Source organism: Zalophus californianus, chromosome 13, assembly GCF_009762305.2.
Source record: "Zalophus californianus isolate mZalCal1 chromosome 13, mZalCal1.pri.v2, whole genome shotgun sequence".
Classification (NCBI taxonomy): domain Eukaryota; kingdom Metazoa; phylum Chordata; class Mammalia; order Carnivora; family Otariidae; genus Zalophus; species Zalophus californianus.
This window is the reverse complement of record NC_045607.1, coordinates 23,752,948-23,769,071: the sequence shown is the minus strand read 5'-3', so window position 1 is coordinate 23,769,071 and position 16,124 is coordinate 23,752,948. Positions and strand designations below refer to the sequence as shown.

At 45.6% G+C, this 16,124-nt stretch overlaps 1 protein-coding gene across 7 annotated transcripts in view; it reads right to left on the bottom strand.

Annotated features, from left to right (window-relative positions):
- The window catches only part of PTPN3 (protein tyrosine phosphatase non-receptor type 3), a 105,548-nt gene that overhangs the window by 39,396 nt on the left and 50,028 nt on the right, over nt 1-16,124 (bottom strand). For 4 of the 7 annotated variants that reach the window (XM_027616454.2, XM_027616455.2, XM_027616457.2 and 1 more), the window contains 7 exons: nt 14,230-14,350; nt 13,019-13,106; nt 9,949-10,037; nt 8,815-8,878; nt 7,118-7,290; nt 3,775-3,909; nt 1,324-1,500 (listed from right to left, as the gene is read on the bottom strand). In XM_027616454.2, coding sequence (XP_027472255.2) covers nt 1,324-1,500; nt 3,775-3,909; nt 7,118-7,290; nt 8,815-8,878; nt 9,949-10,037; nt 13,019-13,106; nt 14,230-14,350 — 847 coding nt within the window. The other 3 variants (XM_035723706.1, XM_035723705.1, XM_035723707.1) reach the window with 3 other exon arrangements.

The window sequence follows — 16,124 nt, the reverse complement described above, 5'->3', positions numbered from 1 at the left end:
TGACCAGAGGATTATTTAACCAGAGGTGTTAAGAACACAGATAAGCTGGAAACCATGTTTGCTGCGGTCACCAGAGAGGTAACAACCTCACACATAAGGAAGAAGCCAGATTTGCAATTCACCTGCGATGTCTAGAATACAATCAGGGTGCGCTGAATGCCATAAACCTAGCAGCTAGAGTGGTAAAAATTTACAGATAAACTAAAGTGCCTTCTCGCTAATTCTGTGCCATTAGGGGAGGCATTGTGTTTCCTTATTATTTCGGGTATAGTATGGCACTTAAACAGCATCAATACCAAACGCCTACGGTTGACTTCCTAATGGTTGATACAGTCCTCTCATACTTCAGCTTAAAATGTCATTTTATTTATGATTAGGTCTGTCCACCTCAAAAACTTGATTTGAGATCGCTTACTCTAAAATGTACAGAGTAGAGCTATGAATTCATTAAGGAAAAAAAATAAGAGCCATGATGGTGATTTATATAACAATAAAAAAATAAAAAAAAAATAAGAGCCATGAATAAAGCAGGGAAAAGTAGGCACTATCTCAGGAACTGGAGTAAGGGAAGCCAATGCACCGCGCCTAACGTGGAGCTCTGAGTTCTTTGCTAAATCAGGACCAAAGGGAACTAGTGATTTCGATACAGCTTATTGAATAATCAAAGAGCTCCAGTACTTTTGGAAAGACGTTTTTTCCCCCGGCCTTGCGACGGGAAGGGAGTTTGTCACATTTAAAAAAGGGAAAGTGGGGACATAAAAGAATTTAATGCAAACTGTCAACAAAAATTTAACAAAAATGCAGGAGATGGTCTATGCGTGTTTTTGCTTTACACTAATGATTCATTAAAAACAACCCCCTCTCCCCAAAAAACCCTGAGGGCACACTGTAGATCTGAGAAGGCTTTCTGTGGAAGGGTACAAGTAAGCCTATCTCCAGCGATCTAGAAATCTTGCAGTGGTTAAAACTCTGGCAATCTAGAGAAAAACTACTATTAAGGTTAACATATCTATAGCTCTGGAATGGGAACTGATCTAAACGGGGCTTTGCTCATGAACTGGAGATGATTCAAGGCAGCTAACATGTCTGTGGAGAGTAGGTCTTTGTCATACACAAAAAGAAGCGCAAGCTCGAGACCCCAGGCATACAGCTTGTCCCCCTGCGGCGGCAGGGACAGTCTGATGTATGCTATTATCCCGGCAGAGAGCAGCCTAGGGAGCTGGCTGCAGGCTCCAGCCCTTGACTTAAATGGCCATCTCTGGGCCTGAGCAAATTCCTCAACAGCCAAAACAAGCAGATACAAAGAAAGAACATGTTTCTTACTCTCGGTGCGGGCTTCGGTTCTGAGAAACCTCGGATTCACTGTCTTTTGGGGACAGGGAGCCCTTGTACGTGTAAAATACATCTTCGGTTTCGGTAATGTAGGTCATCTCGTTCGCAAGGTTATCGGCAGAAGAGTGCCGAGGCTTTCGGATTTCGTGCCGGAGCCGAGGACTTCGCCTGTGTGGGGGAAAGGTCAAGTGTGAAGTGTTGAAAGCAGATTCCACTTAAAAACTTTACCAGGCATTAGGGATCTAACTTTGTGCCCTGACCTAAGGATGCCTTGGCTGATGCTGTTGTAAATTGAGAACCGGTTAACCCATTACTACACCAGAATCCACCCAGGGCCATGAGTCCTTGATACTCTCAGCCCCTGTGCTGTAACCCCCAGAACGGTAGCCTCGGCTGTAAAAACAGGCAGATGAGATTAATTTATGCCCCTTGGGAGGCTGTGAGTGTTGATTTAGGGTGAGTTATTCTTCTAGGAAGACTCAAGCTCTCAATGCCCAAATAATAGACCGTACTGATTACTGATCAATTCTTTGGATTCATTCGAACACCAGTATTAAGTAATGGGTTTAGAAGCCAAAGTACAGTTTTTGGCAAAACCGAAACCTTACTTCAACTACATCCCTTCATGTGAATTTCACTTAATCGAAGAAGAAATGTTTGCTTTTTTTTTTTTTTTTTAAAGATTTTTATTTATTTGACAGAGAGAGCAAGAGAGCACAAGGAGGGGGAGCAGCAGAGAGAGAGGGAGCCCGACACGGGGCTCAATCCCAGGACCCTGAGATCATGACTTGAGCCGAAGGCAGATGCTTCACCAACTGAGCCACCCACGTGCCCCAAAATGTTTGCTTTTAAAAATGTACCCTGTATGCCCTATTAGACGGGCACGGCAGTACCACCCTGTCTTTAGGCAAGTCACACCACCTCTCTGGGCCTCAGCTGTACATACCTGCTCCTGAGAACGAACCAAATGAAGCAATGTTCTCTGGACGCCTGCCGTGGCCCCTGGGCATCGGCTCCTGCAGTGGGTGACCCCAGGCTGCTGAGCCTTCTTCTATTTTCTCTCCGTTTTTCTAGCTTCTTCTTCCTTAGCCATTTCTCCTGGACACTGTCAGGGCCTCCACTATTCCCATTCCCCCGGGGCCCAGGTAATCAATAATACTGTGTCCAGAGTAGAGGAGGAAGGCTCGTGACTCCTCAGGAGGGGACCTATAAATAGCAGTAAGAGCTCCAGGCCACGGGTGTGGTGACATCAAACCCCCGCTGTTCTCCTGGATGCTGTCCTGGGCCTCCGTTCCTGGGCCCTGGCATTGCTGCCCCAGCGGCTTTCAAACAAATTGAGCTGCTACTTTACAGCATAGATTTACCACTCTAGGATGAAGTGCCTAAATCTTGGGAAACCAAGAAACATATCTACTCAGTCATGCTATGACTTCTAACACTAACTACCATCAGCATCTCTGCCTAGAGCATTTGGCCCTGGGCGGTGGGGGGAGTCCTCACCCAGCGGCCCTGCACAGCAGCCCCGTTTTGTGCCTGTTAGAATCTCCCTTAGTCCTAGAGACCCCTCCTTGGTAATTCACAGGTCCACCTGCATCTTTTGTGACCTGAATACAAAGCCATACTCTCCAGTCCAGTGTGGAGCTGGGGTAATGTTTCTGGCTTGGTTTCCCTTCCTGCAAGACGATGCCTGGCCATTTCAGACCCATTCACAAAACTGGCCTGATGTCTCTGAGGAACAACATTCTAATATAACAACAATAAAAATTCCACCCGATTTTTTTTTTTTTTTTCACTTACAAAGCACTTGTACACTGTTAAATCACTTGTGGTGATTTTTTTGAACACTTTGACAGATGGGAAGACTGAGACCAGAGAGGTAAAGAAACTTGTGAGTTAACAAAAGAGTCCAAATCTGAGTCCGGGTGATGGAGCTACACACTGCCCTTCCCACTTTGCCAACTGCCACTTTCTTCCTTTAAAGACAGGCTACTTCCCCAAGTGTATCTGCTACTGCAGCTGAGGACCACACATCCTACACTGCAACCCTTTACTAGGTTTCCCCAAAGCTTATTTTGTGTGATGTTAACGGAACACAGATAAAGTAAAGCTCAGTGTGCTTCCTTATCACAAGACTCCCCAGAACATTAATATGCCAGTGTGTACTCTAATTCCAAGAGGGGCGTTTCAGTAGGCCGTAGTTCTCAAATTCAGACCAAATAACTTTTTAGTAAAAAGGACATCCCAGCATCACACACTAAGGAAAATGTTTAGCTAGGCTTGCGCATGTCATGAAAACAGTAAACTGTTCATTCTGCAAGAGCCAAGCATGCGAACGTAAACTTTGATTGCGGGCCACCTATATTGTGAAAACTTAGGAAGTTGAGTTTTTTAAGAGAGATCAAGTGTTTACGGGTGGGTAGAACAAAAAAAAGGCGGACGTACCAGTTGGGAGTGATGGGAGGGGACCGAGAAGGCAGGCTCTTGGTTTCTAAGTGTTCCGCTGATAATGATCTCCGCATGGCTGGGTTCCACACCATCCCTCCAATCACCTTTTTGCAATACTGGTTATTTACAGACCTGAAAAACCAGAAGCAAGGTTCACTTTCTACATGGACAGACGTGTTCAACGAGAAATTACACCATAAGAGAAACAGTCTGTCCATGCTCCCTCCCTGGTGGAGGGCTGGTTGGCACCTGGATGACACCAGCCAAGGTTACAAAGTAGAGGTACGAGGTCCAAAGTAGTTCCCTTCTGTCCTGGCCTTCCCTTGTCGTTTCTTCTCTTCTGGTGAAAATATTTTCTTGGGCCCTACTACTGCAAGCGATGAAGTTGCTCTCAGAATATAACCAAACCTTACCACGAGATGAGAAGGCATTTTCAGGATAACATAGAAATACAGCTCAAATAACTTCAAGGAATTTTCACATCACTCACAATGGCATGAATACAAACATTAACCATCCTTCCAGGAAGGTGCTCTTCAACATCCTAGCTGGCAGAAGCCATTAGCTATAAATCACAGATAACTCTTTGAAAGAAGGCCCGAAAATATGCTTCGGTGTTAGAGTTCCAGGCCACGTGCTATCTGAATGGGCCTCCCTGACGCTAACTTTCGTGTTTTATTTATACCTAGAGAATTTAAATCGTAGTTACCTAGACCCATCAAGGAATGAATTCTTTGAAAGGATGGGGTTTGAAGTCAGTTTAAAGGAAACTCAGTTCTGCCATTCCTACATTTTAAACAATGTTTTAATGTCTTATCAAAACATTCCACGCATTTCCTTGCAGCCAAACAAATAAACAAAAAGAGGACAAAAAACCCAGAAAAACATGAAACTCTCCCTAGAATATCAATGTACTAATTTACAGTAAGAAATACCATTGTCACCCTGATCAAAACATTCACAGCAGCATCACTAAGAGAATCTACATCAGAAAGCAAATTAGTGTTGATTGAGAACATTGCCTCAGAACAAGGGGAGCAAGCGAGAGGATTTAAAAGTTTAATGTCACAGTTCCCTAAAGTATGTGTCACAGGTTATTAATAGATACTTTTATGGGGAAAAAAAAAGTGTTCCATTGTCCCTTAAGCTTGCAAAATACTGAACAAATTCTTTTTATGTGGAACCTCTATCAGGAGGCCCCACATGCAAAGATGTAGGTGTAGCTCTAAGGTTGGGCAAATCATGTGAACTAGGCCTCAGTTTTCTCATCTATAAAATGGACACGGTGAGGGCTGAAATTTGCAATACAATGAAGTTGGTCTTAGTAGTAAAGAACTGCTGACCCGTGCCCCTGAATCACCGATATCCCAATTGACCCCCCCAGTGGCAGGTCAAAAATGGCTCAAGTTCTTGGACTCTTGAATGTGGGCTGGCCTGTGACTGCTCTGACCAAGAGTAGCTGTGCCAGTTCTGGGCCTGGCCTCGAAGATGACTGGCTGCTTCTGCCCTCGGAGCCCTGAACTTCTGCGTAAGACACCCAACAACCGTGCTGGAGAGCCACATGAAGAGGCCCTGAAAACAGAGAGAAGTAAGGGGTCCAGGTGAGTCCAGCCTTCCAATCATTCCATCAAGCATGGGAGCCAAGTCATCTTGGATCCACAGCCCAGCCCAGCCACCAGCTGCCTATCGCTGAGAAACCCCAGTCTATACCGCATAGAGCAGAAGAGGTGGCTGGCCAAGCCCTTCCCAAGTTCTCGATCCACAAAATCTTGAAATGGAACAGAAAGATGGCTCTTTTGTTTTTCAAAGATTTTATTTATTTGAGAGAGAGAGAGAGAGCACCGATGCATGGGGGAGGAGCAGAGGGAGAAAGACAAGCAGACTCCGCGCTGAGTGTGGAGCCCCACGCAGGACATGATCCCATGACCCTGAGATGATGACATGGGCTGAAATCAAGAGTTGGATGCCAAACCGACTGAGCCACCCAGGTGCTCCAAGATGGTTGTTTTATGGTACCAAAATAGGGGTAGTTTTTTCTCTCACAATGGGTAACCAGAACCTGCCCACCTCACCCCCAACTCTATGTTGGCTATATTTTACAGAAATGAGGAAATTCAAACAGTAAATTCACATTGAAAGTGACACAGGCAGGATCTGAACTCAGTCTTCTCAGCAAAGTCCATGCTTTCCACTGCTCACTATCCAATCCTGTCAGCTGGCCCGAAGGCTTAGGTCCAACTAAAGTGAACAGTCAATTCCCATAAGTTGTGTTTGTGACACGTTCCATGAGAGCCACTGAATGTATAAAGTACTAGAAAATATTATGGGAGCTGGAAACTTTGAAAATATATTTGTTCTTGGTTCATCAGAAGCTGAGAAAGAACACTTAGCACCATAAATACTATCACTGATACTAACAGAAATTCACTGCTTATTGAATCTATAAAAAGCTACCTAATGATTATCAACATAATAGGAATGTCACCGGAATAGTCTGATACAGTCCCACATATCAGATAATGGCTCAGACAGGGGCCCTGTTTCATTAGTAACAGCCACATCAACAGCAATGCAAAATTATGAAAACAATTTTTCAAACCAACCAACACAGTTTACAGTAACTTGGTAATTTCTGCTAGATCTTGTACTTAGAGGGCAGTCTTAGAATAAATACACAAAAATATAAACTGCAGGATTAGTTTAGGAATATACTTTAGAATTAAAATTTTAGGAGAGTAATTTCTTTCACTGAACTACTCATTAAATATTCTGATTATCATTCCAATAGATATTAGTACACATGGGATTTAAATATAATTTAGATATAATTAAGTATGTGCGTGGTACAAAGTAAACATTCAATTGCCAGTTTTCATGATTACTGTTATTTTGTGATTGTGATACGCAGTATATCCCAAAGCCACTTGACTCTGAGAAGCTTTATTCCTGCTCATTCATTATTCGGGAGCACTGCATGGAATTAACATTCTGTGGGAGAGGATGTCTTAGGAGCATGACAACCCTCAGAGTTATGGCCACGTGCTTCCCTTATTGTGACATGGTGTGGGACTAGTTGTAATTTGGGCTGCTTAGGTGCTCCCAGGGTAGCTGAGTTGTGGAGGTAGAAACGAAGGATAGGAATATGGGCAGTAACTGAGTATGCACGGAAGGAGATACTATTGCCCCTGGAGACACCTTCAGCCTGGGGGCTCCGGCCCTGGTGACTGGAGCCCCTGGATGACGGCATCCCCTTCCCCCCGAGGATGTCCCCTACCTGGAGGTGACCAGGACATATTCACATCTCAGTCTACTGTGGATACCGTCCCTAAAGAATACTCACTTTTTGGGGTTCCTAGAGCCCATAGTCCAGTACTGAGACAGAACATTCTTTTCCTGAGGTAGCAGCTTCTTTGCCTGAAAGAATGTATGATGCTCGACACAGGATTTCCACAAGTTTTTGCAAGATCGGTAATTTAACATGTTGAAGGCCACGATATGTTCCCTGGATTCAGTCTGGGAGGAAAAACACAGTAGAGGTTTCATCTGCACAGATGAAGGAGCAAAGGCTCACAGGGATTCTATGCCCGCATCGGCGGTCATCAGCTAAGACGTGACAGACAGCAGAACACCAGCTTCGAAATGCCTGAGGCCACAAACCAATGTTACAGGAACAGTCAGAAGCAGGGTCTGTTAACCACCTTATTAACGAGGTAAAGACGACCTGACTCTACTCTTTATCATCACTTGTGATCCTTCATGAAGACTCCGATTTCCAATGTGCTTACATTCCTGGGTTGGATATATTTGGAGCAACCAGAAAAAGGCTGTGTGATACATCTCTTTCAAAATTTAGCTCTGGGAAAATCTCTCCTGAAGAAATAACTCTTCCATTTATCTGAAACTTAGAGATCTTATAAGCCTTTGGATTTCTGTTTATCCCCCAAGCACGGAGTTAAATCAAGCCCTCAGATATCATCACTTTAATCATTTCCTGGACCTCTACTCTACCTAAGTTTTCTGTTTTCATGTTAAATTGCCACCTCGTGCGTTTTGGGGCCACCTTCGATCTTGCAATCAGGGTGTCAGGAGACCCAGATTCTAGTCCTAGTTTGCTCTGAGCCTGTGTCCTCATTTCCATGTGTCCTTTAGTGTCCTAATTCCATGCTAGGTGAAGCCATTTTAGGAACCTATTATCTCTGAAACCCTGGGAAATGAACATAGTGACAGTAAGTGAAAAACGCAGAGCATTAACAGGACAGAGCGTGGTGTTGTTGAAAGATCAGGAGTCTCGGATTCAAATTCCAGTTCCTCCCTCGGTAGCTGTGGAAGCCTCAGCTTGCATACCTTCAAGTCCTCTTCTTCACCCAGAGTAATCCGGAGAGCAGGGGGTCTCCTCTTAGGAGACACAGGCGAAAGTTACTGTGCACTCTATTATTTTTTTTTTTTAAAGACTTTATTTATTTGAGAGACAGAGAGAGAGAGAGAGAGAAAGAGCGCAGAGCCCGCCATGGGGCTCGATCCTAGGACCCCGAGATCGTGGCCTGAGCTGAAGTCAGACACTCAACCGACTGAGCTACCCAGGTGCCCTTCCTTACTGTGTATTTTAAACACATAAAGGGCAGGGCCTGCTCTTGCCGACATTTACTGCTACTCTGAGAGGGCTCATGCCAAGTGCTCTGACCAATGCTCTTTTACTTAATCTTCTGGATTCCCCGAGAGGCAGGTGCTACTGCACTGCTGCAACAAGGTAGCTCGGGCTAAGGGAGGTGAAGGAACCTGCCCAGCCGGTCAGTGGAAGTGGAGCAACAAGGATCCAAATCCATCATCACTGCCTCCCAAGCAAGTTATGTGTCCAGCCTGATAAGCACAGTGAATTCTACAGGGCACTCTGGACTCCGGCATCCATTTTCTGTCCAGCACATGCCAGGCTCTCTCTCCCCGGTCACACATACGGCCCAGCTGCCTTCACCTGCTGCAGAACGAATGGCTGAAGTGACTACAAACACAAGAAACAAAGCAAGCGTGGACGTAACTCACCTGTTTTTGTCGCTGATGTATAAAGAACTTTTTCCTCTTGAAAGAAATTTTTAGAATGTTCACCCTGCAAGAAAGCAAGCACACAAAATGCACTTAGGGATCAGCCGGGTGGCAGCTGATGCATCTCAACATGTGTCCTCTGCTCCTGACCATGAGGAGCGCAGGCTCGAGGCTTCCCGGGGTTGACCTCAGGGTAGAAATGATGGCGGGCCCGTCGCCTCAGCCAGATACCAAGGAGCTGACTGAAGCCAAGTATCACACGAGGGCCGCTGGACTGTGATGTAACTTTTAAATGACAAGAACCACGGGCAAAGTGCTCTCTTTGCAGTCAGCTGCTTTGGTGATGCCCAGGGAGGACAGCTGAGGGCAGCGTGGAGCAGAGGGACAGAGAACAGCCAGACAGATGTGGGTCCACGTCCCAGCTCTGGCACTTACTGGCCGTGTGTCAAGTAGCTCCTCTACAGTTTGCACAAGAACACGACCGTAGCCCCCACAGTCAGTATTTTTATATACCAGGTCCCCTACTAAAAGCTTTACTAGCAGTCCCTCAACTAAGCCTTGCAACAGTCCTGAACTGTATGATTACACCCAGTTTTCAGATGGCAAAACTGAGGCTCAATGACCTCACCTAAGTGCTCAAGATCGTTCAACTAGGAATGCGTGGATCTGAGCCTGTGCTCTCAAGTCCTGCACCGCGAAGTCCTTGGAAAGTACTGCCTTTTTCAGAGCGGTCTCGTGAGGATTCAAGTCTGAACACTTGGTAAAAGTCCAGCTAATAACCAAGGAACCACAATGACAATACAGTTCCTGCCCAGAGGAAGTTCTCTGACTTCTGGCCAAAGTACTGCCCGGGCCTCCTTAACTCCAAAACCTGCCTTGCACCATTTTATCCCTGTTTCCACGGAGTATCCCAAACCATACGGTGACCGGGGGAAGGGGATGCCGGTGAAAACCCAACTACCTTTCCCAAGTACTGAATCTGGGTCGACCAGAGAGGTCAGAGGGAAAAACCTAGGGGTAAAGTCTCCACTCCTCCTTCAGAAATAAAAGTGTAAAATTAGAGATAACATTTCTTTTGTTCAGCATTTTTTTAAAGCATGATTCAGAAAATAATTAGAACTGGTCTGCACTTACCAAGGATAGAAACTTGTGCAAATATATTTTCGGTACACGGCGATGCCCGCAGAAGCGATCCCAATCATTAGCTCTAAATTGTGCAGATCCTGTAAAAGGGAAGAGCTCAGATTCACAGTGTGTCACGGTCACATTGATGCCCTCCGGTAACTGAAGCACCCACGCTTTTATAAATAGCAGTATGTATATGCTCCAAAGGGAAAATGTTAGGAAAACAGGCACAGAATACTTCAGATCCCAGTACTTAGCAAAACTCTTCTAAAGTGAACATACACCATCTGAGAGCAGCCGCTGGGTCCCACTGGCTTAGAGAGTTACCAGGCAGGCCCACTCGTCCTGCCACAGAATCCTGACATGAACATCCAATTATACATTTTCAACAATTAGATACCATGCTAGCATCAGCAAGGCTTCGACCTCTGCATAGCTTTCCACCAATCTCAACTCCCATCATGGGAAAGTTGTTAGCTACCTATTGTCATGAAGCGTAGAACTGCTGACTTTAAATCCAATGAATGAATAAATATTGCCTATAAATCCAATAGACTCAACATTCATTAAGAGCCTGCTATGTTGGGGCGCCTGGGTGGCTCAGATGGTTAAGCATCTGCCTTCAGCTCAGGTCGTGATCCCAGGGTCCTGGGATCGAGCCCCACGTCTGGCTCCTGGCTCAGCGGGGAGCCTGCTTCTCCCTCTCGCTCTGCCTCTCCCCCTGCTCATGCTCTCTCTCTATCTCTGTGTCTCAAATGAATAAATAAAATCTTAAAAAAAAAAAGAGCCTGCTATGCTATGCATTGCCATAGACAATGAAAATATGGAAGATACAGCCACTATAAGGTATTTAAATTCATCTGAGAACAAGGTGAGTATAGTAAAATTTAAAACTAAAACGGTTCCTTCCCGAGTCATCTATATCCCAATATACCCACTCAGATACTTGTAATTATATTAAAAAGGGGGGGGCACAGTCTGACTTAGTTACCACTGAGCGTGAACGTTGGGTTTGCCGCTTACTAGCTGTGTTATTTTGGGCTACTGAGCCTCATTTTTTTCCTTTTGTACAATAAAGATTATTAAAGCCACCTCTCCAAGGGTTTTTATCAGGCTGAAATTACAGAATATGTGGCAGGTATAATAAACTTTCATTCCCTTTTGCCTTCCAAGATGCTGTGGGACAAATTACTGTGAACAGTGATGTGAACATGGGAAATCAGAGAACCTGGCCAAAGAAAACAGTGCTGATACAGGCGAAAGTCCAGAGAACATTCACTACTGGGCAGCCAGCTGAAATCACATGCAACTCATCCCCTGATGGTCACTGTTCACTAAATTCTCAGGCCGTCCCCACATTCCCCAGCTATACATGTAGAAGACAGGGCCATGTCTAGTCGTGGTCAATGTTCTAGGAGAAGTGATGGGTCTCCTCTGGGCTGAATCATTTAAGAGCTGCTGTGCAACCCTCCAGCTTCCCCTTCACTCGCCACAAGCATGAGGCCACGTGTGGAGTTGGTGACACCACAAAACGGAAGCATCCTGGCTGCGGAGTCACTGCAAGTAGGAAGGCTTCCCTGGAGGGTCGCTGGGACCCACCGCAGCTTTTGAACTACTGAGGAAGGAACTTTGTGGTATCAAGTTATTGATAGGGGTTTTCGGATGACCCAGCATAGCCAAAGGTAGCCCAACTCCCTCTGATACCTTGGGAGGTGTCAGCCAGGCAGGTAATCATCTGGCTTGAGGTCTCTCGTGGGACACAGGTGGTGGGGAGAGCACAGATCGACTCAGAGACATAGAAAGCCCACTTCACCACCGCAGAACGTTCTCCACAACATTCTATGACAAATTATTATTTGCAAATGTAATAAAAAGTAACCATCAAGTCCCACAGTTGGTATTTTTCTAAGATCCCGTATCTTTTTCCTACTTTATTACTTAGGTCATAACTTGCCTATCACACAGTTATGAGATTGAAGGGGACACAAAAGAGACGAAAGTGTGTCTATGAATTGCAAAAATACTCTATTTACTCAACTTCCCCAAGCCTCCATTTTCTCATTGTAAAATGCGATGATTAGCATACCGACTTCACAAGGTTGCTATAATCTTTAAATGGACCTTGGGGTCTCGTGAAAAGCATCTCACACAATGGCTAGTACCTACTAGGTGTTCAATCAATATTTGCTTCCTTTTAGATATGATGTGGCCCAATTACTGGTAGAAAATATAAAGGTCAGATGCCAATTAGACAGTGCTGGGGTCATGTACTGAAGCTGCTACTTCTGTGCTATGTGACCTCTGAGAAGTCCCTGAGTACCAGTTTCTCCATCTGTAAAATGGGGGTAGTGATAATACCTCATGGCATTACTGTGGGACATAAGAAAACTGCTGTGTCCGGCAGATAGAAATTGCTCAGTAGATGATGGATATTAATCAATTTCATTTAAAAGGTCACAGTCAATTTAAAATATTTATTGGTTTTCATGATCATACCATTATAATTTTTAAAAGCTGTCATATTTGAGCAATTAACTGTATTTTGAGCAGCACTGAGATGAAACAGTAAAAACCTTGGCTCACCAAAGTATCGCTTGGAAAATGGACATATACATTTTTTTGCTTCTTTAACTGTAACATGAAATCATCTTACAAAAACTACTCGTTTCTAATCCCCATGACCCCCCACCCCATGGAAACATGAAACATGAAAAAAGCGACTGGATAAATAACCAACCATACTCAACATTACTCATAAACTTTCTGAATATTGTTTAAAAAGGTCTTTTTTTTTTTTTTTTTTTGACAGAGAGAGACACAGCGAGAGAGGGAACACAAGCAGGGGGGAGCGGGAGAGGGAGAAGCAGGCTTCCCGCGGAACAGGGAGCCCGATGTGGGGCTCGATCCCAGGACCCTGGGATCATGACCTGAGCTGAAGGCAGACACTTAACGACTGAGCCACCCAGGCACCCTAAAAAGGTCTTTTTAAAAATTATTATTATTATACCAGAAAAGGCAGTTCAAGAAGTTTTACTTCCGGAAGTTAATTTCTGAACCCGACTGGGGAAAGGGTACCTACCCTACCGCTGTGCAGCTCCACTCCATAGAAGTCGAGGGTCCGTGCTATGTTAATAAAGCAAGATTCAGCTTCTGATTGCTTTAGCCCACTATAGAAAAGGAGAGAAGATGGAGAGTTTGCCAATCAATAAAGTATATAACTCCAAGTTTTAAAATAAAAATCCCCCTCCAAGTTGGTAACATTTGTCAGGTCGTTAAATGCCTTACATTATTCATCTTAAACAGTCTAGCCCTGAACTCTAAAGCAGGCCTTTTTCTTGTCCACTGCAGAGGACTTCATCTAGCCTGCTCGGTCCTTTAGTAAATACTACTTTTCACTTGGTAAGCTCTCAGTCCTCAGATACAGAAGACAGCCACCTTGTGAAATTCCCACCCTCCTTGTTCCAAGTTGCTTACTTGATAGGTGCTCTTCAGGTCTTTCCACCTTTATCTATTCTTCGGCAGCCTCAAACTCCCAAACGTCACTGTACTATTTTAGGACGCTGGCTTCTGCCTGGGAAACAATTCTGGGAGGGAGGACCGGCGGTGCCTTTTAGAAGGACGCTGGTTGCTTGGCCTTTGTTTTTCCAGCCTTCCCAAGAATGGCAGGTCCCTTGAGACCTGGCCTTCCCGGTCAGGAGGGCCCTTATCTAACCTGGACTCCACCGGCGCCACTGCAGCTTTGAATAAAGTGCGGCAAAGGACGAGGGGGCTAGAAGTGGGCACATCTGCTGGAGTGCAAGCGTGGCCTGAGGCAGCCGTGGAGAACTGGTGTCCCTTCTGGAATGAAGGCCGTTTCGTGACCTGAGCCCAGAGAGGACGCGGGATTCACAGCCTGGCGCCATGCGTCCATTGGCCTGCCTGTTCCACGATGCCTGAAGGGGCCGCATGTTTTAAGTGTGGTCATCCGTTCAAAGGTTTGCCTGGCAGGTCAATTTGTGGGGCAGTCAGATTTAAAAAGGGCATTTCCCTAGGAGTTAACGGATTTTAACGACATCCTAAAAATAGAACGCTGTAAATCCCCCTAAACTCTTATGGATTTTGCACTTTACAGAAATGCTAGTTACGCCAAATATATCTGCCATCATAACAGCCCAAAGGTTCACAAACCCCCAACAGCTTAAAAGAGGATGCATGAACAAAAGGAAGCCACACATCAAACCTAAGGGAACACGAGGTCTGAAATGCCCGACCTGGGCTCCCAAAGTAGGCCACCGTACCCCTTCCCCTTACCTGTGCTGCTCATGGAGGGATTCCACCTTCGCTAAAAAGTCATCGTTCTGATCTGGGATGAACTGACTGTCGGAAAGATAGCCCGGATGATGAAGGGAAGAATTATAGTCTCCAAAATGAGCTATCAAGACAGAATGAGGAGGAAATTGCCTTTTCAGTATGGTCTGTATTCACGAACATGGACAGCATCACAAGAAAGGCACTGGAAGCATTCTTCCGAGAGGTTCTACCACCACATGCAATAGAGCTTCTCATTTGCTCCAGATTTCACATTTTCTTCGGAACCCTATATGGGCTAAGTACTACCGTGCAGGCTTTGGCTGAATGCTCTCTCCCCGAGGCCAGACGTTTAAACAGTCTAAGCTAGGTCCTGTTGTAAACCCATAGTCTGTGGTGAGCACAGCAGGTGGTACCCTACCCCTGCATACAGACACAGAAGGGAGCCCACTCAAATATGCCACACCCTCTATGCTGGGCACTGTGCAGACAGACTCTCTACTACCCCAAGGTGATTACGACACTGGACCAACCTGCTCTGAAACAATGGGTGTGGGCAGAAAACAGGTCATGATGACCTGAATACTCTCTGCACCTTGACCGACTCCCTGGAATTTGGAGAAGTGTGGAAGAAATGGAACCAGGATGTGTTCGGAGGCACAGTGGGAGGGTGGGGGATGGCATAAGGGATGGGAGTGGGTGGGGCTGTTGGTCTGGGCCCTGGCAAGGCTGAGGGCAGAGTTCTTGGGAAGAAGGAAACCTTAGGGGAGTCAGGGAAACACTGGGAACCTGCAATTCCCTTTGTAAAGGGAAGAGGAAGGGGGCCTCCTAGAGGGATTACCAGATGCCTCCCTGGTCCAAACAGCACCTCTCCCTCAAGATCCTTGACTGCCATTCTACAAACATGATTCATTGACGTCTAAGGTGTTACAGGTATTCCTGAGAGTGGTGCAGTAGCCAACCTGTACAAGTGTACATGGCTGCCCTGAGGATTCAAACCATCTGGGCGTCTGGACTGTGGAGACTGGGAAAAAGACCCTGGGTGGAACAGCCAAGGATCTGGCTGGGGGACCCAAGGACACCTGCTTTGCTTCTCCAAGATTCAGTTTTTCCGGCTTTATAAAAATAGGAGAAAAACAAGTTCTAGTTCTGATGGGTAATTTATCTAGTATTTCATTTTCTTAATGAGACACTTTCATCTTTTTCTTAAAAATATTAACCTTGATCTTTCCAAAGGTTTCAATGAATTCTTCCTGCAGCTGGCCTCACTGCCAGGGGGCTTCTGAGGACTGACGTTTCACAGCCCATTCGACACAGATTTCTAAATCACACAGCTCCTTCTGTGTCACAAGGATGGGAATTGGGAGAAGCTGCGGCGATGCTTCACGGCCAATCTCAGAAGGGAAGGAGAGGAGCCGGGGAGCTGCTTAGGGGGATTTCATCACAAAGATGAGAGGAAAGACACAAACATGTCTTTCTTTACATCCGTGTGGCCCTGCTCCCCCTCAGCTGCCATCACACATAAGAGCTGCCCTTTGAGATCCACACTGTAATGAAGGAATCTGTTTCCTCCTTACAGTCTTCCCTGAGGGCTGGGAGCGAGGCAGACTCATCTGTGGGGCCTAGCACCTATGCATGGCACACAGAAGGTACTCATGGATGCAGTACTTGGAGCTAACCCAAACAAAGGCTACTACAAAGTTCCATTTTCGAAGGGGAAGAGGGCAGAAAGTCAAATGATCTACGCAGACAGACTTGGTCAAGGGGAGACCATAGGCTGTAAAGGCCAGCCGAATGCAGCTAAGCTATGGACAGAAATGTCAAGGCTGGATGATGTAAGCACAAGTGTGGCTTACAGGCGAGTCCGTACACGGTGAAGTGTACAACAGTGTGTTTAT